The 22,503-nt window shown below is 43.9% G+C and overlaps 1 protein-coding gene across 3 annotated transcripts in view; it reads right to left on the bottom strand.

Moving 5' to 3' along the window:
- The window catches only part of LOC141273615 (uncharacterized), a 30,496-nt gene extending 14,132 nt beyond the window's left edge, over nt 1–16,364 (bottom strand). For 2 of the 3 annotated variants that reach the window (XM_073685696.1, XM_073685695.1), the window contains exons 1-4: nt 16,120–16,364; nt 14,106–14,233; nt 8,774–8,886; nt 1,633–1,841 (exon numbers count right to left, since the gene is read on the bottom strand). In XM_073685696.1, the coding sequence (XP_073541797.1) occupies nt 1,633–1,841; nt 8,774–8,886; nt 14,106–14,233; nt 16,120–16,244 (575 nt within the window). In that variant the 5' untranslated portion in view covers nt 16,245–16,364. Of the gene's footprint in view, nt 1–1,632; nt 1,842–8,773; nt 8,887–9,185; nt 9,302–14,105; nt 14,234–16,119 lie in introns of those variants that run through there. The other variant, XM_073685698.1, reaches the window with a different exon arrangement.
- Nucleotides 16,365–22,503: the final 6,139 nt, after the last annotated feature.

Raw genomic sequence — 22,503 nt, forward strand, 5'->3', positions numbered from 1 at the left:
CACTGTTGTCTTCCGTAGACGTCCAGGCCTTTTTGAGTTCCCAAACTCACCAGTTTTTTTTTTGTAGAATGTACCAAACTGTTGATTTGGCCACTAACATTTCTGCCATCTTTCTGATGGATTATTTCTTTTTTTCAGCCTAATGGTGGTTTCTTTCTCTTCCATTAAGATCTCATTTGACCGCATGTTGTGGGTTCACAGCAACAGCTTCCAAATGCTACATCTAGAATCAGCTCCAGACCTTTTACCTGCTTAATTGATAAACAAGGGAATAGCCCATTACAGATTTTGATATAATTGTCCAATTACTTTTGGTCCCTTAAAATAGAGGCAACTACATATTAAGAGCTGTAATTCCTAAATCCATACTCCAATTAGGATGGGCATACCCTCAAATTATGAGTTTGCAATTTAAGCCCATATTGATCATATAACTGTAACTTGAATATGTTTTGATAAAAAGACAAAACGCCAAAAACTCAGGCCCAGAAATATTTGGACAGTGACCTAACACAAGAAGTTTTTTCTTGACATATTCACCAGCTCCCAGTCTCTTTTCCAATGTCTTTTGTATGACAGATCTTGCATCATTTTTGTTTGAAAAATTCCAGCAAACGCAAACCCAGCAGTTTCAAACACACAGTCCACCGGAATGCCCGAGGGCATAACAATCATAGTCACAGGGAGTGCAACAGATCTGGTAGGAAGGGGGACCGCCTAGGCTTTTTTTGGCTGAATATTCAGTTGGAGTATATAGATATGCAAGCAACCGGCCAATCAGAGGCTGGCAGCTGACATTGGTGTGTCCATTGTAGACAGCGCAAAACATCACTAATGCGCAGCACAGTTCCCCTGCGCTGGCTATGGAGGATGAAAATGAGGACGTTAATAATCACATTTTTAAATGAGTAGAGCAGCAGGATGGGGGACATAATTTAAGGATGGGGGCAGAATGGTAGACATTACAGGATGGTGCCCAGGATTGAGGACATTATTACAGGATGGGGGCTTGAATGCGGAATACACATTAGATTATGGGGGCCACAATTACTGTAGGGGGCCAATAGTGTTGCATAGGGCAAATTAGGAGACAAAAAAATGCAAAATTATTGAAAGTCAATTTAAAAAATTACTTTCAGCAAGGTGGACAATTTCTTTAACCTGTCGTGATACATACAACCACCCACAAGAGGAATCAATTGAAGCAGTTTTGCATTGCAACTTATTGACCAGTTTTTATAGGTGAAACATGTGACCAATAACTGTATATCAAACAGTTTTCACTCTGTGGTATTGTTTCGGGGGGAGGTGGGACATCATGTGACACCAAGGCCTTGATTCATTAAGACTGGTGTTTTGCATATCAGTCTTAATAAAGAGGCCACACCACTTAAGTGCACCTGACCATGGTTGTGCACTTTCGCCAGGAATATTACGGTACTGCAGTCAGGTATGAGGTACATGGTGTAAAATTACAAAAAAAGGGTACAGTATTGTTGTGCAGAAATTAGACAACATTTCAAGGTTTTTAACATCAGAAATGTGGCACAAGCACTTTGCTGAAACCAGTGCATGTGGGCACCCAGTCTCATTTATCTTAGGACCCATTAGTACTTGAACAAAATGGTTTACCTTGAGCGGCTGCGAGAAGACGATCGCTTGGTCCAAGAGTCGGCCCTATCCTCCACAAGACGGATCTTTCGGCCATTCACCTCTTTGCCATCCAGTCTTTCTAATGCTTTCTTCATGTCCGAGTAGGAGCGGAACTCTATGACTCCTTCATTAGGTCGTCTGTGATGAGCATCAGCAAAAGTGACTTCACCCGCCTGCCGCATGAAGTCCTTAAAATAAAACAGTCAGTTGTATTCAATGTAAAACTAAAGGGAATAAAGATGCTGCAGACATATGTAACTGTATGGCTTGTAAGGGTGAAGATATCCGTTATAACTGTCTGAACAGATTTTTGGTCTATGCTGTTATGCTTGAAAGCAAGTGGGACTGTTTTTTTTCATTACAGTGAATAAAACCTATACAGGTCTATGCAACTGATAAAAAGTGTTGTCCCAACTTGGCATGCTACCACTTATTTAGAATTGATAATTTGATGGCCTTTGGGGGCCCAGCAACGGGGAAGTCCACTTGTCCCAAAAACAGTATCCAGTTTGAACAAAAGGATTTCCACACAAGAACAGCACCGCTCCAATCATAGTAGCAATTGTAAGAATTTTAAAGAAGTTGTACAATACTAAACAACCTTCAGTAACAGCTGCACGGTGCAAAATATTTTTAAAAAATGGTATACTTTCATTCTGGATCAGCGCCGTTCATTCTAATGTTAAGTGCTGCGTTTCCTGGCAGTCACAAGATAGATTCAGACGAGACAGTGCTGTGATCAGAGGAACGGCGCCAGTCCAGAAGGTAAATATATGTTTTTACTATTCTTACGATGCACAGCGGAGCTGTTAAAGGGGATATCCGGGACCATCACTGCCTGTCATTTTGACTGACAGATGGTTCAGTCTAACACAGTAGGGAGACGGCTGTTAATCAACATGACGGCATTAAAGATCAGTTGACAGAGCGGAAAAGAAGGAGTCTCTGTAGATGTTAAGTCAAAGAAAGCAAGGGAATAGTCATCCGTGACAACTGAGCCGGGAGAGACGGTCAGCACAGGCAGGTAAGTAAGCAACTAGCTGCTGATAGGTACCATATATATATATATATATATATATATATATATATATATATATATATATATATATATATATATATATATATATATATATATATATATATATATATATATATATATATATATATATATATATATATATATATATATATATATATATATATAAAAAAAGCACCTGTCAAATGAAAAACGCTATGCAGATATGGGGTTAATCTGCAGGTTAATAGAGTACCTGCCAGCGCCCACACAGAGCCCAGCTGTCGAGAGGAAATTAATTTTATTCCTCCAGGCAGTGTTCAGGTTTCAGTCACCACTAGGTTTATAGAGAGTGGTGGCTGTAACCGCACCCCATTCACTAACTGACAGCCGACCCTAATGCAGCGCCGCTGTCAGTCAGTGAAGGGGGTGCGGTTACAGACGCTACTCTATATACAGAGCGGTGACTGAACCCACGACGGCACCACTTCCGTGAGTGAAACCAGAATGCTGCTGGGAGGAAAAGACGTAGTTACTTACCGGTAACGGAATTTCTCAGAGCCCATAACGGCACCACAGAGAGAGGGGATCCGCCCTTCAAGGACAGAAAACCTACAAATAAAAAAGGGCGGTACCTCTCTCCCGCACCAGTTGTTTACAGAGCACGAGAGGATCCCCAGATTAGTAACACAAAATGTAACATTTTTAAAGGAGCTCAGCAGAAACACCATGTGACTACATATAAGTATCAAATAAGTGTGCACACGCACACGTGAAGGGAGGGAATGTACGGGTGCCGTCATGGGCTCTGAGAAATCCCGTTACCGGTAAGTAACTACGTGTCTCTCTCCTTCCCCCATGACGGCACCAAAGAGAGAATTGCAGAGAAGTATCATTAGGGAGGGACCACCGCTTCCAGAACCCTTCTACCAAAAGTCAGGTCTGATGAAGAGGTTAGTTCCAGCTTGTGGTGTTTAAAGAATGTAGAAGGAGAAGACCAGGTTGCAGCTCTACATATCTGTTTTATCGAGGCACCGGCTTTTTCCACCCAGGAGGCAGCTACTGCCCTTGTCAAGTGAGCTTTTAGATTTTCCGGGGTGGTTTCCCCACTTGACGAATATGCCAGGGAGGTGGCGTCTCTTATCCATCTTGCCAGTGTGCCCTTGGAAGCTCTTTGTCCCTTCCGAGGTCCCTGGAAACACACAAAGAGCCCTATCCTTTCTACACTCTCGTGTGGCCTCTAAATATTGGATAATGCACCTTCTGACATCTAAAGTGTGTAGGTCTCCCTCCTTAGGATTAGGGCAAAAGAAAGGAAAGGTGACCTCCTGAGATCTATGAAAATGTGACCCCATTTTAGGTAGGTAGGCTGGGTCAGTCCTGAGGGTAACCATATCTTCCAGGATTCGCGTGAAGTGGGGCCCTGCCGATAAAGCTTGTATGTCGCTAACTTTTCGTGCCGACGTGAGAGATACTAAGAGCGCCGTCTTAAAGGATAAGGTTTTTAGAGACAAATCCGTCAAAGGTTCGAAGGGAGGTTTGGTTAGGGCTGTAAGGACTAAAATTTAAGTCCCAAGGAGGAGTATTTCGAGAGGGGATGGGCCTAGATCTGGCTGATGCTTTGATGAATCTAGATATCCACCTATTTCTGGCTAGGTTGCAATTGTATACGGCTCCTAATGCCGCCACTTGAACTTTCAGTGTGCTCGTGGCCAGACCCGTTCCAACCCCCTTTGTAAAAACTCTAAAATGTAAGTAACTTATAACCCTTGTAACTTAGAACCTGAATATGAAAGGAATTTCCTCCAGTTTTTCCCATAAAGTCTGGTAGTTACAGGTTTTCTACTTTGTAGTAGCGTGGAGATCAAATTCAGAGAAAGCCCTTTATGCCTTAAGAGCGACCTTTCAAAATCCAGGCTGTCATGTGTAAGTTTGCTACCTGGGGATAGAGGACCAGTACCTGGGAAAGGAGATCCGGAAGAACCCAGGGGTAGGAGGTGGACATTATCCTCAGACAGGAAAACCAGGGCCTCTTTGGCCAGAAGGGGGCTATCAAGATTTACATTAGCCCTGTTTTCCCTCAGAACTGCTGGAATCTGGGCAATCGGGGGAAAGGCATAAGCTAGATGGTGGTTCCATGGGATTGTAAAGGCATCTAGTGCAGCTGGGTTCCCCTTGGGGTTTATTGAGCAGAATGTGTCTACTTTTTTGTTCTGACAGTTGGCAAATAGGTCTATGGAAGGATGTCCCCACATTTCCATGATTTGGTTGAACACTAACTGATTCAGCTCCCACTCGCCTTGTCTCAACTGGGTCCGACTCAGGAAGTCCACTGTGAGATTTTCTGTTCCTTTTATGGAGTGGAGACAGAGACCCCAAATTGTTCTCGGCAAACAGGAAGATGGATTTTGTTACTTGCAATAGAGAATGGGACCAGGTCCCCGGTGGTGATTTAAATACACCACTACAACCCGGTTGCCCAAGAACACTCTTACATGGTGGCCCTGCAGAGTGTTTAGAAATTCTGAAAAGGCGAATTTTACCACCAGAAGCTCCTTCATGTTGGAGGATAAGGCTTTTAAGTTTTCTGTCCAGACCCCCTCAGCTACTTGGTCGTTTAAGTGAGCCCCCCCCCCACCCCCTGGGGCTTGCATCTGTGGTCAGAACCCGAGAGCCTGAGACCATCCACGGAACGCCTTGGGTTAGATTGTCTACCTTCACCCACCATTCTAGGGAAAGCAAGGTTTTCGACGACAAATATAGCTGACCATGTAAGTGCCCTTTTAGAGATTTTTCTGCCCCCAGGACTTCCCATTGTAAGTGCCTGGTATGCATTTGGGCCCATTGGATGCCTGGGATACAGGCAGTCATGGAGCCTAGGAGGGACATTGCTTTCCGCAGAGTCAGAGGGGTGGTCCCTTACTTGAGATATCCGAGCTATCATTTTCTGAATTTTTTCTACCGGGAGACAGCACTCCCGATTTCTCGAATCTATTAAAATGCCTAGATATTCTTGTACCTCGTCCGTCTCCGTCTTGGACTTTTTTAGGTTCAAAAGCCAGCCTTGTCAAGGAATCCATGACCCTTGCAATGATGGAAAGAACTGCCTATTATCAGAAAATCATCCAGGTACGGGGTAATCAGAATGTTTTGCTCCCTCAGGTGAGCCATTACCCAGGCCACTGTCTTGGTGAAAACTCGTGGGGCTATGGCTGGACCAAATGGGAGGGTCGTGTACTGGTAGTGTTCGACTATCCCCTCTATAGTTATTCCTACCCTTAGGAATTTGATAATAGGCATCCTTTAGATCCAGGACAGCCAAAAAACTGTCTTGAAACTGATGACTATTGATTCCATCTTAAAGGTTTGAACCTTCACAAATTGGTTCAATTTTTTCAGGTTTATGATTGTCCTGAAACTCCCATCTGGCTATTTCTTCAGGAACAGAGGGGAGTAGAATCCTTTTACCTTTCTCCTGGGCAGGGACTTCTTGAAGGACTGCTCTCCTTGTTAGGCCTAGAATTTCTTGTTCCAGCGCTAACTGTTCTACATCTGATGACCTCTTGGGGGTTATGACAACGTTCGGTCAGGGAATGGAACTAAAATTTTATTAGGGCTAAAATCCAAGAGCTGTTGGATATCTTTTCCCAGGCTGGGAAGAAATGTAAAAGTCTCCCCCCCACCTGGGGACAACCCTCATTGGGTGGGTTTTCTATTGTCACTGGGGGGTCTGTTAAACATAAGCCCTTTAGTTTTTTTCTTTCTATCCTCGTACCTATCCTGGTCTTTGGGGGGGGGGGGGGGGGGGAGGTGGTTCTGCAGATGAATTTCCTGCTCTGAAAGGGCTTCCTGTAAGAAGTACTAGAGAGGACAGGGAAACGTTTTTTTTTGTTATGCCCGGCCTTGTCGAGGAGATAGAGTGTGGGTCCAAATAGGAATTCACCCTCACAGGGAATGGAACACAGCTTCAATTTTGTTTGGGGGTCTCCCGGCCAGCATTTAAGCCAGAGGGCCCATCTGGCTGCGTTAGAGAAGCGTGCCGCACTGGCTGCCAGTCTAACAGAGTCAGCTGAAGCATCAGCCAGGAAAGCTGCTGCGCCTTTCAATACAGGGATGGAGCTTAATATATTGTCCCTGGATGTTTTGCTTTTTAGCTGTGTCTCCATTTGGTCTAGCCAGACCATTAATAATCTGGCCGTACAAGTGGGTTTCAACCCTCCCCTCTGCGGTCTTGAAGCCCCTTTTAGGAAGGAATCTGCTTTTTTGTGCATTGGATCCTTCAGTACCCACATGTCCTCAAACAGCAGGGAAAATTTCCTAGAGGCTTTAGCGATTGCCACATCTAATTTTGGAGCTTTTTACCAAAATAAACATACTGGGTCCTCAAAGGGGTACTTCCTCTTAGGGGACAAGAGGCCCTTTCTTTCCGTTTTTTTTTTCCACTTTTTTAATCAGGGAGTGGACTTTGTCTTTGAGAGGGAAAGATCTTCTTTTCGTTTCTTCCAGGCCACTGAACATCATGTCCTGGACAGATTTCTTGGGATCAGGATCTACCAACCCCATAGTGGACCTGACTGCTTTAATTAAATTATCCTTTCCTTCTATGGGGAAACAGCTGCATCCACCTCCATCTCCAGAGGAAGATGAGAAGGACGAATCTGAATCTACCCCCTCCTCGTCTGGACTGCTAGACCCCGATACCGGGGACAGGTTCCTGGCTTTTCCCTCTCCTCTGAATGGATTTAAAGGTATTTTCTACCTGGGATTTAATCAAAGTTCTAAGCTCTGACGCGAACATAGGGGTCTCCTCGCAGATTGCCTGTTCAATACAAGAGCTGAAGTCTTTTCTCCAATGTGGTGGGTAACTTCTGCGCAAAGTGCACAGGTCCTGTGTTTGGACTTGCACGTACTCTTCCTTCCCTGATGAGATAAGAAAAAGAGGGGGGACCCTAATTACAACGTGAACTTTCACGAAGATCACTTACCACCTTGGTGGAAGAGGGAGTACTGGATTAGGAGGGGAAACCACTCCTGTAGATGGGCTTTTCCTCGGGATTGACGCCACACTAGAGTCCTTGCTGCGCTGGGATGACCTGACAGAACGCCCGCTTCCGCTGTTACCGTGTTAGTCATGAAGGGAAGTTGGTAATGAAGGGAAGGGTCTTCCTGTCGTCCTGCCTCTTTCCCACGCTTCTTTCCTTGCACCTGCTGCAGCGAGTGGGGGTGCAGGGACTGGGACTGCACCTACTGTAGCTCCTGCTCGCTCATAACTAGTGCCAGAGTGCATTACGAAGCACTTTCCCAATGCTCCCTCCTGGTATTTAAACCCCTGGGGGACCCCTCCCCCCTCCGGCTGTGTCGGTCCTTGATTGTTTAAATCAGCATGCCGTACCTTTGTGTGTCACGCACCCCCATAGGGATCGTGTGCGCACACCTCTCCCATCGTACAGGCGTGTCTTATCATATGGAGACGCTCCCCTCGATGCTGTGAGGGGGACACTGTACGGAGCGCAGGAGCACGCTGTGACTATGTCTACCATAGTGCAGACGGACCCAGAAGCCCCATGCCTACTCACCACCCTGGGCACGCCATCACCACGGCGGGTTTGCAGCTGATGCTGCCTCCTTCAATCTTTGTGCCGCATCTCCCCGCCACCCTTGGGGCCCACTGACCTCAGCAGTGGCGCTTTAGGCAACCGCGCTAGCCGGGGCAGGGAACCCCCGCTGCCTGAGCCAGTCTGGCCGGACCTGGTATCTCATCATGATCGCTCATTTGGAATTCTTCAGGTATGTCTCTTCTTGGATCACTGTAGGTCCCGTCAAGGACAGGAAACCAACTGATGTGGTAGAGTGGTTTCCTGTCCTTGAAGGGCGGATCACCTCTCTCCATGGTGCCATCATGGGGAAGGAGAAAAAGTCAATTTCCTCCTGGCAGCGGGGCTCTAAGTGTGGGCACCGGGAAGGTTCAGAACGTCATTAACCTGCAGATTAACCCCATATCTGCAGGTGAAGTGTTTGTTCATGCAACAGGTTCCTTTAAGTCATTGCTCCTCATTAAACAAGCTTGCAGCTTAAAGTCTAGTATTCTGTCACAAATAAGCCTACCTTTAAGTCTTGCCAGCTGCACCTTGTAGAAAGGTTCTCCACTCTCAGACGATACATTGTACGAACTGGCGGTCCAAACTTGTCACTACCACTTTTACGGTAGCCATAGCCACCTGGGACACAGGGACAGAAGAGAGATCAGAAGTGCAGCAATGATTGAGTCTAGCAGAAATGCACACTCCTGTCCCATCTATACACTAAGAAAAACAAGCAGGTATGCAATAACCGATAGCTGGCCACACTAACTTACAATTTTCTCTCCCTCAGTTTTGATGCATCTCATCCTTTAAAGACAGTATCACCATAGTACCCTGCCCAATTACTTGCTTTGCCTAGCACCTGTTTATACAAACTACCCTCCCCTATACAAGATTTCATAAAAAAAAGCACATGCACCCCAAAATTCACTTACCTTACAAGTAAAGGGCTCCCCTTTGCCGCCCTCGCTCATCAGCCTCGGCCCCCCGCCGACTGGTAAACCCAACGCGCTCACCCACGTACGCGCCCCCCCGTGGCACCTCCTCGGATCTCACGAGAAGAAGAGAGAGGCGGGGGAAGGAAGCGGCTGCATAGTCAATATTACTTGGAGACAGACCCAAAGTCAGCCCCATGCTAGCCTCTGCATAATCTCCCAATGGCAGTCCTTACAATGGTCACTGATTCATTCGCCACACAGCCGAGACCATGTTAAAATGCATTCGGCAATAGTTAGGTAGAACAGCAATGTGTCAGACAAAAAGGAAGGGGGGTTGTGAGGAACCAAAAGTTATAAATAAAATCCAAAAAAGGGGAAGAGGACTACCTGAAAGCCACTTTCCCAATGCACAAATTGTTTTGGTGTAACAAATTTAAGAGTGCTATACTAAATTTACTTTTTGTGTGTGTTATTTCTTAAAGTTAGAAAAAAATGCAAATACTCACCTCGGCCTGTACGTGCCATAAACGTATAGAAATCTACCAGGTTAAAGCCAACCTGCAAGGCTGCGAATGGAGTACACAAGCTAGGCATTACTTATCTGTGGTACCACTGAAGCTATAGCAGGAGGCTTTGGATTCAGAAGGCTGCTCCCGTTAGAAAGGTCAGTAACTTTTTAGCAAAATTTCCCTATAAACATGCAAGTTCAGAAAGAACAAGTGTGCATGTTTTCTGCAATAGGAGAAAGACAAATAGAACACTGGCAGATCCAATCACATCCACAGATATAGCAGATACCAGAGATGCCAAAGTCTACCATGCCGTAACTTTGATTCCTGTGATGGCAGACACAGGGGAATCATTATGTGGCCACGATAAATTTTACTTAAAGAAGTTGTCCACTACTAAGACAACTCCTTGTCACACCCCGCACTTTGCCCTGATAAAGAATAATAATAAAAAAAAGCCTATACTCCTCCCCTCTCGTATGCTGGTGCCGTTCCTGCAATGTCAGCACTCGGTCTACCATCCTGTTATGACACATGACCCCGGCACCCAATCAGCGCTGGCATCACTGTCTCCACCTCCTGTCGAACTGAACATAAAGCAGAAGTCAGATCAGCTGCAGCCCGGACTTCCTCTTCATGTTCGATTTGTCCAAAGGAGGAGACAGACGCCAGCGCTGATTGTGAGCGAGGGTCACAACAACTGTTTAAGAGCCCCGGGACCGCGACTGCTGACACCGATAGAACGGCACCGGCACAGGAGGGGAGTATAAGCTTTTTTAATTTTATCAGGGCCACATATTTTAGATCAATAAGGGGTTGTCCAAGTAGTAGTCAACCCCTATAAGTCCCACTGACAATCATCTGGTCCTTCAAGGGTCAGGTACACAGCGGATTTTCCAGACAGAAAACGTGCTGCTTATTAGAGTATGAGAACTGTGAATGAGATTTTCAGCACAGATGTCACCCTTCACAATGCAGATGATAAAGTATGGGGTAAATTCACAGCACCATTAAAGGGGTTGCCCACTACTGGGAAAACCCTTTCTTGAAGAATTGTTTGGCCCTGATAAAAAAAAAACAACAACCCTATACTCACCTCCAGTGCTGGCGCCATTCCAGCGGTGTCAGCACTCGCGGTCCTGGGGCTGTGATGCGGTGGAATGACACGTGACCCCGGTGCCCAATAAGCACTGGCGTCACTGTCCTTGCCTACGTAGAGATTGAACATGAAGAGGAAGTCAGGGATCAGCTTTAGCCCGGACTTCCTTTTCATGCTCAGTCTGTACGTAGACGGGGACAGTGACTCTGATTGGGCGCTAGTGTCACAACAACAGCACATGAGCCCTGAGACCACAGAAACAGTGCCGGCACGGGAGGAGAGTATAGGCTTTTTTTATTTTATTAGAGCCAAACAATTACAGGTGCATTTCACTAAATTAGAATATCAAAAAGTTAATTTATTTCAGTTCATTACAAAAAGTGAAACTCATTATATAGAGTCATTACAAACAGTGATCTATTTCAAGTGTCTATTTCTATTAATAATTATGGCTTACAGCCAATGAAAACACAAAAGTCATTATCAGTAACTTAGAATAATTAACAAAAAACACCTGCAAAGGCTTCCTAAGCGTTTAAAAATGTCCCTTTGTCTGTTTCAGTAGGCTCCACAATCATGGGGAAGCTTCTGACTTGACAGATGTCCAGAAGGCAGTCATTGACACACTCCACAAGGTCCCAGAGTTCCAATTTTCATTTGGAAATCAAGGTCCCAGAGTCTGGAGGAAGAATGGAGAGGCCACAATCCAAGCTGCTTGAGGTCTAGTGTGAAGTTTCCACAATCAGTGATGGTTTGGGGAGCCATGTCATCTGCTGGTGTAGGTCCACTGTGTTTTATCAAGACCATAGTCAGCGCAGCCATCTACCAGGAAATTTTAGAGCACTTCATGCTTCCTCTGCCGACAAGCTTTTTGGAGATGGAAATTTCATTCTCCAGCAGGACTTGGCACCTGTCCACACTGCCAAAAGTACCAATACCTGGTTTACAAACAACAGTATCACTGTGCTTGACTGGCCAACAAACTCGCCTGACCTTAACCCCATAGAGAATCTATGGGGTATTGGCAAGAGGAAGATGAGAGACACCAGACCCAACAATGCAGACGAGCTGAAGGCTGCTATCAAAGCAACCTGGGCTTCCATAACACCTCAGCAGTGCCACAGGCTGATCGCCTCCATGCCACGCCGCATTGATGCAGTAATTGATGCAAAAAGAGCCCCGACCAAGTATTGAGTGCATTTACTGAACATACATTTCAGGAGGCCAACATTTCGGATTTTCAAAACATTTTTCAAGCTGTTATAAAGTATTCTAATTTACTGAGATAATGACTTTTGTGTTTTCATTGGCTGTAAGTCATAATCATCAACATTAACAGAAATAAATCACTATGTTTGTAATGACTACATAATATATGAGTTTCACTTTTTGTATTGAAGAACTGAAATAAATTAAGTTTTTGATGATATTCTAATTTAGTGAGATGCACCTGTAGTTCAAGAAGGGGTTGTCCTAGTAGTGGACAACCCCATTTAATTGCACATTTTTGTGCTGTGAAAAATTCACGGCATCTCTGTCTGGCATGGAAGTACAGTAAAATCATAATATGGAGAAGTTTAAGGGGGAGCCTGTCACGTGAAAAAAAAATGCTATTAACCTGCAGATATGGGGTTAATCTGCAGGTTAATAGCATGCTGAACCTGCCTGGGGCCAGCACTTAGAGCCCTGCTGCTGGGAGGAAATTAAAGGGGTATTCCCATCAGTAGAATGTAAGCCCACAAGGTCAGAGTCCTCTTCCCTCTGTACCAGTCTATCATTGTTAGTTTTGTTTACTGTAAGTGATCTGTATTTGGTATGTAACCCCTCCTTATGTACCGCACCATGTAATCAATGGCGTTACATAAATAATAATCAAGACCCTATCCCAATATGTACTAGGTGTAATAATATTAGCAAAAAAGTCCAATTAGAAATGTAGTATAGTTCTTCTGATTCACTATGTTGCTTACCCCATGTGCAGAGCATTCCAGTAGCTTAGGTATCCATGGTTACGACCACTCATATAGTGACAGTTAGTTGTCATTAGGTATTCATGGTTATGACAACTGTCACTATATGAGTGGGCTACTGGAATGCCCTGCACATGGGGTAAGCGACATAGCGATTCAGAAGAACTATATTACATTTCTAATTGGAGGTATTGGTTATTATTACACCTACTACATATTGGGATAGGAATCTGGAAACGGGAATACCCCTTTAACTTTATTCCTCTTTATAGTGTTCGGGTTTCAGTCACAGGGGAGCAGCAGCACGGGTTCAGTCTCTGATCTGCGCATAGAGAGCGGTGGCAGTAACCGTGCCCCGACACTGACTGGCAGCAGCTCATCATTAGGGCCAGCTGTCAGTCAGTACGGGGACATTGTTACAGTAGCCGCTTTCTATATATAGTGGTGACTGAAGCTGCGCCGGCGCCACACCTGTGACTGAAACCTGAATGGTACCGGGATGAATAAAGGTCATATCCTCAAGGCAGCAGGGGCGAAAGTGCCAGCGCTGGGAAGGGTCAGAACGATAGTAATCGGCAGGTTAAAAGCATTTGTTCACCTAACCGGTTCTCTTTCATTTTTGTTAGGCAGTTCACTCTTCGGGTACTTACACATGTTGGAGGAAAAAAAACAAAAAACTGTTGTTGACAAATGGGAAATACTGCACCAAATCTGACGCATGTGAATTCAGCCCTAAATAATTACTAGAGATTCAAAGAGGAAGCTAGAGCACTTAGATAAGCAGCAGCTCTTTGTCAGAAAACTTGCTTATTCAGCTACATAATGAGAAGGATTTTTTTTTTTTAAATGCATTCCCCTATAAAGGAGCATCCTCCGCTGTGCCCCAGGGAGGAGAGAAGCAGATATATATAAGTAATGTCAAAATTTACAGTGGGTACAAATTAAAGAAGGGTATCGAAGGAGATTCACACCTACTGCAACTAAAATTGGAATTTACAAACTTAAGGTATTTGTCAGGGCACAAGTCCTCCTAAACTAAAGTATCCATTACATGCCTTATATAGTGCACATGGGTACTGTTGTATACACCACGGGGACCCCATGCATGCTGTATGCACATACCATTATGCGGATAACTTTTTAACTTATATTAGAAATGCATGGAGAGGGTCAGGCTAATTGGTGACTAGCCTCTATCCTTAAGAGTAGGTGCAGTAGTACCGACTATCACTAAGGAGAGCAGCTAACATTATAGGTCAAATAAAACCTGAAAATTCCTATTTAAGTTAATATATCAAAAGATCTCCCAAAACGAAGGTGGCATTATTGGTATACTTACTGCGCAGATCTCTCCTTGGTGCGCGAGCATGTTCCACAATGACGCGCTCACCACATAGGTCTCTTCCGTTCATTTCATACACAGCGTCATCAGCATCACGAAGGTCTTCAAATTCCACAAATCCATATCTAAAAGGGAAATAACACTGCACAGTTTACATTCAGCACACACCTCAAATGAAGTAGAGCAAACCTGCACAACAACCATCTTTAACAGGGAAGAGAACAACGTATCTACAAGATGGCCAGGGGTTAGTGGGTGAAACTGGGGGTGTATTCACAAAACAGTTTTTGCAGTGACAATGTGCAAGAAGACTTTTAGGAATAAACATTAAGTATGGTGCATCACATCTCCATGGCTGGATTCCACCGAAGTCTATGGGTTGTGTAGTCTTAAAGAGGATGTTGGGTCTTCTGCTACAAGTCTTTAGTCACTATACATGACTGCAGACGCCTGAATGGTTACAGTGCAGCCCACATGCTGTCAGGATTCTCCGGTGAGAGCAGGCAGTCACGTGGCAGAAGTATGAGATTTACATACAGTCATACCTTCTGTGTGTGCAGCCTCATTCAGTTCACTTGAATTGCATGAGGCCTACCATGTCTAGATAGTATGACCACACGTATGAAAAGCACATATTTGCAGTCAAGTGACCACCGGCCCTCACCTGCAACACTGGAGAATCCTGATATCCTGCGGTGTTTGTGCTGTAAGGATTCAGAAGTCAGCCCTCCAGTGACTGAGACTGAGGAGTGGAGCAAACTACTACTTCATTCGGAAGACAGACAATAGACATGATCTACAGGGATCAAGAGTCCTCTTAAAGGGATTGTATCATCATAAAATTACCTATTTAACCACTTCACGACATCCAATGTACACGAACGAGGCTGCAGGAGGGGTGTTCCCGCAAATCGCCGTACATGTATGGCTTCATTAGGCGGCTCACTCCCGAGCGCCAGTGCGATCAAAAGCAGATGTCAGCGTTATATAGGGCTGACGTGCAGCAAAACCCAGGATCAGTGCTAGCGTTTAACCCCTCTGATGTCACTGTCAATAGCGACCGGCATCGCAGAGGGAGAGAGCTCCCTCTCCGCTCCGTACAACGCGACTGCCTTGTGCCAACGGTCTCCATAGTGAACCCAAGCCGAAAGATGGCCACGGGGCCACCCAGGAACGGTGGCCTGAAGGTCCTGCCCAGAGCAGGAGCCGACATGTCTCCTCCCTGAGTGTGATGCAGTGATCTAATGCCCTGCAATGCAAAAGCACTGCAGAGTATTAGATGAGGGATCAGGGCAGGGAAAGTTGATGTCCCATCCTGTCACAAAGTCAAAGAAAACATTTTTTAAAAAATGTAAAAATAAATCACAAAACAAAGGCTGCGTGCCCACTATGCGATTTTCAAGCCTTTTTGCCGTGAAATTTCCGCAGCGAAAATGTTTAAAAAAACGCTTGGTAATACGTGCCCCATGGTCCACAATTATAACCCGCATGTGCTGTGCACATGCTGCAGAAACTTCCGCTGCGGATTATTGCTTAAAAACATGCAGCACATCCATTAATTTTGCGGACACGCACAGTAATTGCCGCCATTGACTTGCATGGAATCGCATAATATAAGCATGACTATATGTGCCCCGCACAGCTCGCCGCCGGCAGACTCCGCTCGCCTCCGGGGAGCAGTCCCCCACACAGCTCGCCGCCGGCAGACTCCGCTCGCCTCCGGGGAGCAGTCCCCCGCACAGCTCGCCGCCGGCAGACTCCGCTCATCTTCGGGAGCAGTCCCCCGCACAGCTCGCTGCCGGCAGACTCCGCTCATCTTCGGGAGCAGTCCCCCGCACAGCTCGCTGCCGGCAGACTCCGCTCATCTCCCGGCCATGGCCGCGCTCACTGATGCCGGAGGTCACTATCCGCTGCCCTCCTAAGCGCCGTGGGTTCCCCGTAGTGTACAGTGATCCGTGTCTGCACCACACACTGGAGCCAGCGCCGTGTACACCGCCCGCCAATCACTCACCCGTTCTTCAGATCCACCTCCACGATCTTCCCGAAGCCCTTGAAGAAGCGCTCCACATCCCTCTCCCGGGCGCGATGGCTGAGCCGTCCAATGTAGATTCGAGGCATCACCGAGGACCGTGACATGCTGCCTCGCAACACCCAGGGTCAGACACGCGCTCACTGCTCCCCCACCGAGGTAACGGCCAAAGCGCGGGATCCAAACCGGAAGTGAAAAGGAGGCCAGACGACGCAAATGCTACGCGATGACGTACGTCCGGGGGCGGGGCGTAAGAACGCGTGATTAGGAAGCTGAATAGGAAGCTTTGGGAGAGTGAGGCGTGTGTAGTGTAGGCCGTTATCTCCCAGCATGCTTTGTGGCACGGAATGGCCGCGGGCGTGTAATATGCCATGTTCTATAGTATTACCCGGCCACGTAGGGATGTATGTGAGGGAGCCATGTTGTACTGCACATGCTGTAACTATGGAGCTCTGGTCACATTACTGACTTATACTTGTAGCTATAGTCACCTTATTAATATGGCCTTCACTTGGAAAAATGTCCTGTTATGAGGGTACTGAGGGCACTGTGAGGCCCCCAGCCTACTGACCCTGCTGGCTATGATTGTACATTTAATGGAGCCTCTGACACCAGTGTGTACAGAGCATTAAAGGGAATGTGTCATCAGCTAAGGACTTGGCAATGGGCTTTTCCATATCACAATTTGTATTAAAAATCGAAATTTTGCAATTTTCACACCAGCCACTAGGGCTATTTTATACCCGTTGTTTCAGGAAACAACATATGTACAGAGCCAGAATGGTCATCACCTGTGGTAGTTTGTAGTGAAACATCTAATAAGCCTGTGTACAAGTCATTGTGAAGGAAGAGTAGATGCACTCCGTGTGGGTAGAAAGGTGCTCAAATAGGATACCACTCCTTACTCAGTAGAACAAAATCTGGCACTCGTGTGCAGAAAAAGTAGATTATTGAAAGAGAAAAGAGCAGTGGCGCTGGTAGGTAGTCTAATAGGCCTGCAGAAAATTGGGACAATAGCCACTACTTCTCCAAAGATACCAAGGGTTGATACCATTAAAGCATAAATATAAAAATCTAAATAATTTGCGCTGGGCTAAAAGACAGAGTTTTAATGGAGGGATTAGCTTGCGTTAGACTGATAAGTAAATAAGAGATTTGGAATAAAAGAATATAAATTTATTTAAGGTTTAAAAGTGCAATGATAAAACAACGGGGGGTGGGTGGTGGGTTGTTCTCAACGGCAGTCTGATAATGGAATCGAAGTCCTGCTTTAGGATCAGAGTCCTGTTTTGGAGTAGCTACCCCAAATCTAAAGCTTAACAGCCTTCTAATCGCCACCTAGGTGACTCAACTCCAAAACAGGACTCCGAACCTAAAGCAGGACTTCGATTCCATAACCAGACCGCCGTTGAGAACAAAACTTCCCCACCCCCACTTGTTTTATCATTGCACTTTTAAACCTTAAATAAATTTATATTGTTTTATTCCAAATCTCTCATTTACTTACTTGATCAGTCCAACTCAAGCTAATCCCTCCATTAAAACTCTGTCTTTTCACCCAGCACAAATTATTTAGATTTTTATATTTATAAATTATTTATTGGTTCAAGTAAAGCAATTCCATACGTAACGTTTAGGCCGTAAATATCGACCTTCATCAGACGGATTACTGGGAGGAAAAGTGACCAGGGAATGCGCATTCCACTAGGGATTTCTTAACCCATCTGCCACAGCACTGAGTCACTTGGTCCCTTTTCCTCCCAGCAATCCGTCTGATGAAGGTCAATCATTGTGAAGGAAAGGGGAAGAGGTGCGCTGTTACATGGCTGTGACTTGTGCTTCCCAGTCAGAGTAGCTAAAGATAGCTGCTGAGACCTGATTTTCAGTATTCGGCCACGTTCAGTGTTTGGTCAGTATTTTACATCAGTATTTGTAAGCCAAAACCAGGAGTGGAACAGTCAGAGGAAAATATAATAGATAATAGAAACACATCACCACTTCTGTATTTATCACCCACTCCTGATTTTGGCTTACAAATACTGATGTAAAATACTGACCAAGCACTGAATGTGTGGGTTTACTCTTAGTCAGCTTTCTGCTGTGTGCCTTGTGTAGGGCGGGCCACATCCTATTGAAACTCCCAGCTGCTATCAGCCACTTATAAGTTGTTACTTAGCCTGGTCTGCTGCTTTGTTTAGCCTGCTTCTTGTATCTACATTATGCTGCTCTCAGAGCTAATCTGAGAGCAGCACAATGTAGAGACAGAGACTCTGATTCCAGTGATGTGTCATTACTGGCTGCTTGCTATAGTTTTGAAAAAAAACATTGTTTTATTAGGAGATTATCGCTATATGACTAGTAAGTTAGCTGTCATGTAGTTCTCCATATTCATGAGCTCTGTATAACACCACCCAAACACTGATTGGCAACTTTCTGCCTATGCACAGTGTACACATAAAGCTGCCAATCAGTGGTGTGGGTTGGGTTTATATAAAGCTCACCATTAAAAAGATAAAAGAGGGATTTTATCAAAACTGCAGCAAGCAGCCCAATAAGTGATACATCGCTGGAATCAGGTCCATTGCCCCTACATCATGCTGCTCTCAGATTGGGCAATCTCTCTCTCTCTATAGCTCTCTATAATAACCTCTACGTGAACATATATTCCCTCTAAAACAATAGATTTTATTTAGTTGATTAAAAATCACACCAAAAAATCCCATGTATTAAAATAACTTGTCTTAAAGCAACAAGTTATTTTAATACTTGGGATTTTTTGGTGTGTTTTTTAATCAACTAAATAAAATCTATTGTTTTAGAGGGAATATATGTTCACGAATTATCAATCTCCTCATACATATTGAATACTTTTCTTTAGCTATAATAACCTCTAGCAGCTCTGGGATAAGCTGGCTGGGAACTGGAGCCGGACTAGTCTCTTCTCTAGCCATGATCCCCGGCCTGATCTCCTAGCGTGCAATCATGCAGCTTGAATCAGCTGGAAGGTTCACTTTAAGAATACAGGTTTTAAAGAATCACAGATATAAATATATATTTTTTATTCAACTTGCCCTCCTTCCACAAGTACAATGCCTTGCAAAAATATTCATACCCAATGAAATTTTCCACATTTTTTCACATTACACCCACAAAATTATATGTTTTTATTGGGATTTTTCTTTCAACATATTTTTATTTGTTTTTTCAAATATTATACAAGAAATGAAAATGACCATGAAGAAATAATGGAAAGACATCTCAGACATGTCAAGACATCTTAACATCAATGAAAACCAACAACCAGTTGAGATCCTTTTCTGTATTGATTTTGTTATCCTCAATAAATCAGTACCAAATTTGTAGATCCTCCAGGGCATAACATTCAGTGTGTTTGAAGGGAAGAACCAAGTGTTTTATTTCCATTGCATTGTAATTTGTTTGGATAAAGTTTCTCCACTTATCAAAAACTTTCTTTGTCAGTTTATCTTTGTTGTGTTCTCATTCTAACTGTTCTATATTGAGTAAAGACTTTAACTGAACGAAGATCAGATGTTTTGAAAGGCAATGATGGAGATAGCCAGTCTTTCAGAATACATTTTTGGATATCATGAGAATGGAGTGAACAAGTACTGGAAGACAAACTGTCTTATCTAATCCTTCCCCCTCGTAGTAATGGAAAAATGACAGCATATGATTCAGTTGCAATTTCATATGCCAAATATTCTCTATAATTGATTGTACAATCTTCCAAAAGTTTTTGAACTCTAGTACATTGCCACAATCCATGAGACATGTCTGTTTTATATGCCTTACATTTAGTGCAGTTTGAATGTTTGTTTAGGTGTAAATTGGCATTAAACGCCAGATTAAAGCCATATATAACTCTATGCATTATATATACAATGCTGTGTGTCTCTTAAGTTTTCATTGATTATCGTCTAACAATTTTCCACACTGCCAATATTCCCGCCCACTTCAGGATCTCCTAGTTGTTTAGTCCCAGACCCATACACCGAATCAGAACACAAAGGCACTAAAGTCCCTCTCATTTTTCCATATATTGTGGAAAACTTTATAGTATTTATGTCCAATGTAACTTTATCAGTAATTTTTGTGATACTGTGTCATATTTATAATTTTTTTATTACCTTTCATCATCAATTTATCCACAATGCACCTTTTTGTGGCTTTATAAAATTATTTAATCATATTTAACATTTTAGGAAGTTTTCTCACTGTGTAATTCATAGTATCTTATTATAATTTATATTCCACTTATTTTAGCGCAAAGCACTTTATTGACATTTATGTAATCATTATTCACATTAATATTTTTGATATTGTACCGTACTATCATGTATTGGTTTTTTTGAATTGTTATTTCCGTAATACAGTGGGGAAAAAAGTATTTAGTTAGCCATCAATTGTGCAAGTTCTCCCACTTAAAAAGATGACAGAGGCCTGTAATTGACATCATAGGTAGACCTCAACTATGAGAGACAAAATGAGAAAAAAAATCCTGAAAATCACATTGTTTGATTTGGAAAGAAATTTTTTTTAAATTTTGGTGCAAAATAAGTATTTGGTCACCTACATCAAGCAAGATTTCTGGCTCTCACAGACCTGTAACTTCTTCTTTAAGAGGCGCTTCTGTCCTCCACTCATTACCTGTGGTACTGGCACATGTTTGAACTTGTTATCAGTATAAAAGACACCTGTCCGCAACCTCAAACAGTCACACTACAAACTCCACTATGGTGAAGACCAAAGAGCTGTCGAAGGACACCAGAAACAAGCCCTGCACCAGGCTGGGAAAACTGAATCTGCAATAGGCAAGCAGCTTGGTGTGAAGAAATCAACTGTGGGAGCAAGAGTGTGCAAAGCAGTCATCAAAGCAAAAGGTGGCTACTTTGAAGAACCTAGAATATAAGACATATTTTCAGTTGTTTCAAACTTTTTTGCTAAGTATAATTCCACATGTGTTAATTCATAGTTTTGATGCTTTCAGTGTGAATGTACAATTTTCATAGTCAGGAAAATACAGAAAAATCTTTAAATGAGAAGGAGTGTCCAAACTTTTGGTCTGTACTGTATATACACAGTACTGTGGGGGTACAGTTTGCCCTTCCCTTTAAGAGCAAAGACGCCATCTCTGTTACCCACATGGTCTCAGCCAGGGACAGCTCCAGCATATGGAAATAAACTTCCCTCCTTTTAATCAAGTAGTCAGCTAGCTAATTGCAGAAACCCTTTTATTAAAGAAGATGGCTAAAAGAAAAAAAGATGAGGAGTATCGTACTTTTCAGCAGGGATGGACAGAATAATTTGCCTTTGTGGAGAAAGCAGGTTCTGCAGTGTGTCTAATATGCAATGATAAAATTGCATTGATGAAACGGTCAAATATAAAGCGGCACTTCGGCACATGCCATACTACATTTGCATCGAAATATCCTGCGGGGGACAGCAGGAAGAAAGCATGTCAAGAGCTACTGTGCAGAGTGCAAGCTAGTCAGCAGCAACTCCGTGTTTGAACCCAACAAGGTGACTGGAATTCGGCTAGCTTTGATGGTGCTTTAGCAATTGTGAGAAATGGAAAGCCATTCACAGATGGAGAGTATGCCAAAACATTCATGCTTGATGTTGCCAATGAACTTTTTGCCGACTTTTTGGATAAAGACAAGATAATCAAACGAATAAAAGACATGCCTCTGTCGGCAAGAACTGTTCATGATCGTACCATCATGATGGCAAATCAAATTGAGGCAATACAAGTGAAGGACATAAATGCAGCACCATTCTTTTCTCTCGCTTTGGATGAGTCAACAGACTTAAGCCATTTATCCCAGTTCAGTGTGATTGCAAGGTATGCTGTCTGTGACACACTATGTGAGGAAAGTCTTGCTGTTTTGCCTATGAAAGGGACAACAAGAGGGGAGGATTTATTCAAGTCTTTCACTGAGCTCGCTAAAGAAAAAAATTTACCAATGGATAAACTTATTTCGGTGTGTACTGATGGTGCTCCGTGCATGGTGGGGAAAAACAGAGGATTCGTAGCGCTTCTTCGTGAACATGAAAAGAGACCTATCCTAAGTTTTCACTGCATCCAACATCAGGAGGCGCTTTGTGCTCAGATGTGTGGCGAGCAGGTTGGTGAGGTGATGTCGCTGGTCATTCAGGTGGTTAACTTTATTGTTGCCCGAGCTTTAAATGATCGCCAGTTTAAAACACTGCTGGATGAAGTTGGGAATAATTATCCTGGTCTGCTTCTGCACAGCAATGTGCGTTCGTTGTCAAGAGGGAAGGTGCTCAGCCATTTTGCAGCTTGTCTGAGCGAAATCCAGACTTTTCTTGAAATGAAAAACGTTG

This window comes from Phyllobates terribilis, unplaced genomic scaffold, assembly GCF_046119375.1.
Source record: "Phyllobates terribilis strain yellow unplaced genomic scaffold, ASM4611937v1 Scaffold_5__5_contigs__length_657084704, whole genome shotgun sequence".
Taxonomy (NCBI): domain Eukaryota; kingdom Metazoa; phylum Chordata; class Amphibia; order Anura; family Dendrobatidae; genus Phyllobates; species Phyllobates terribilis.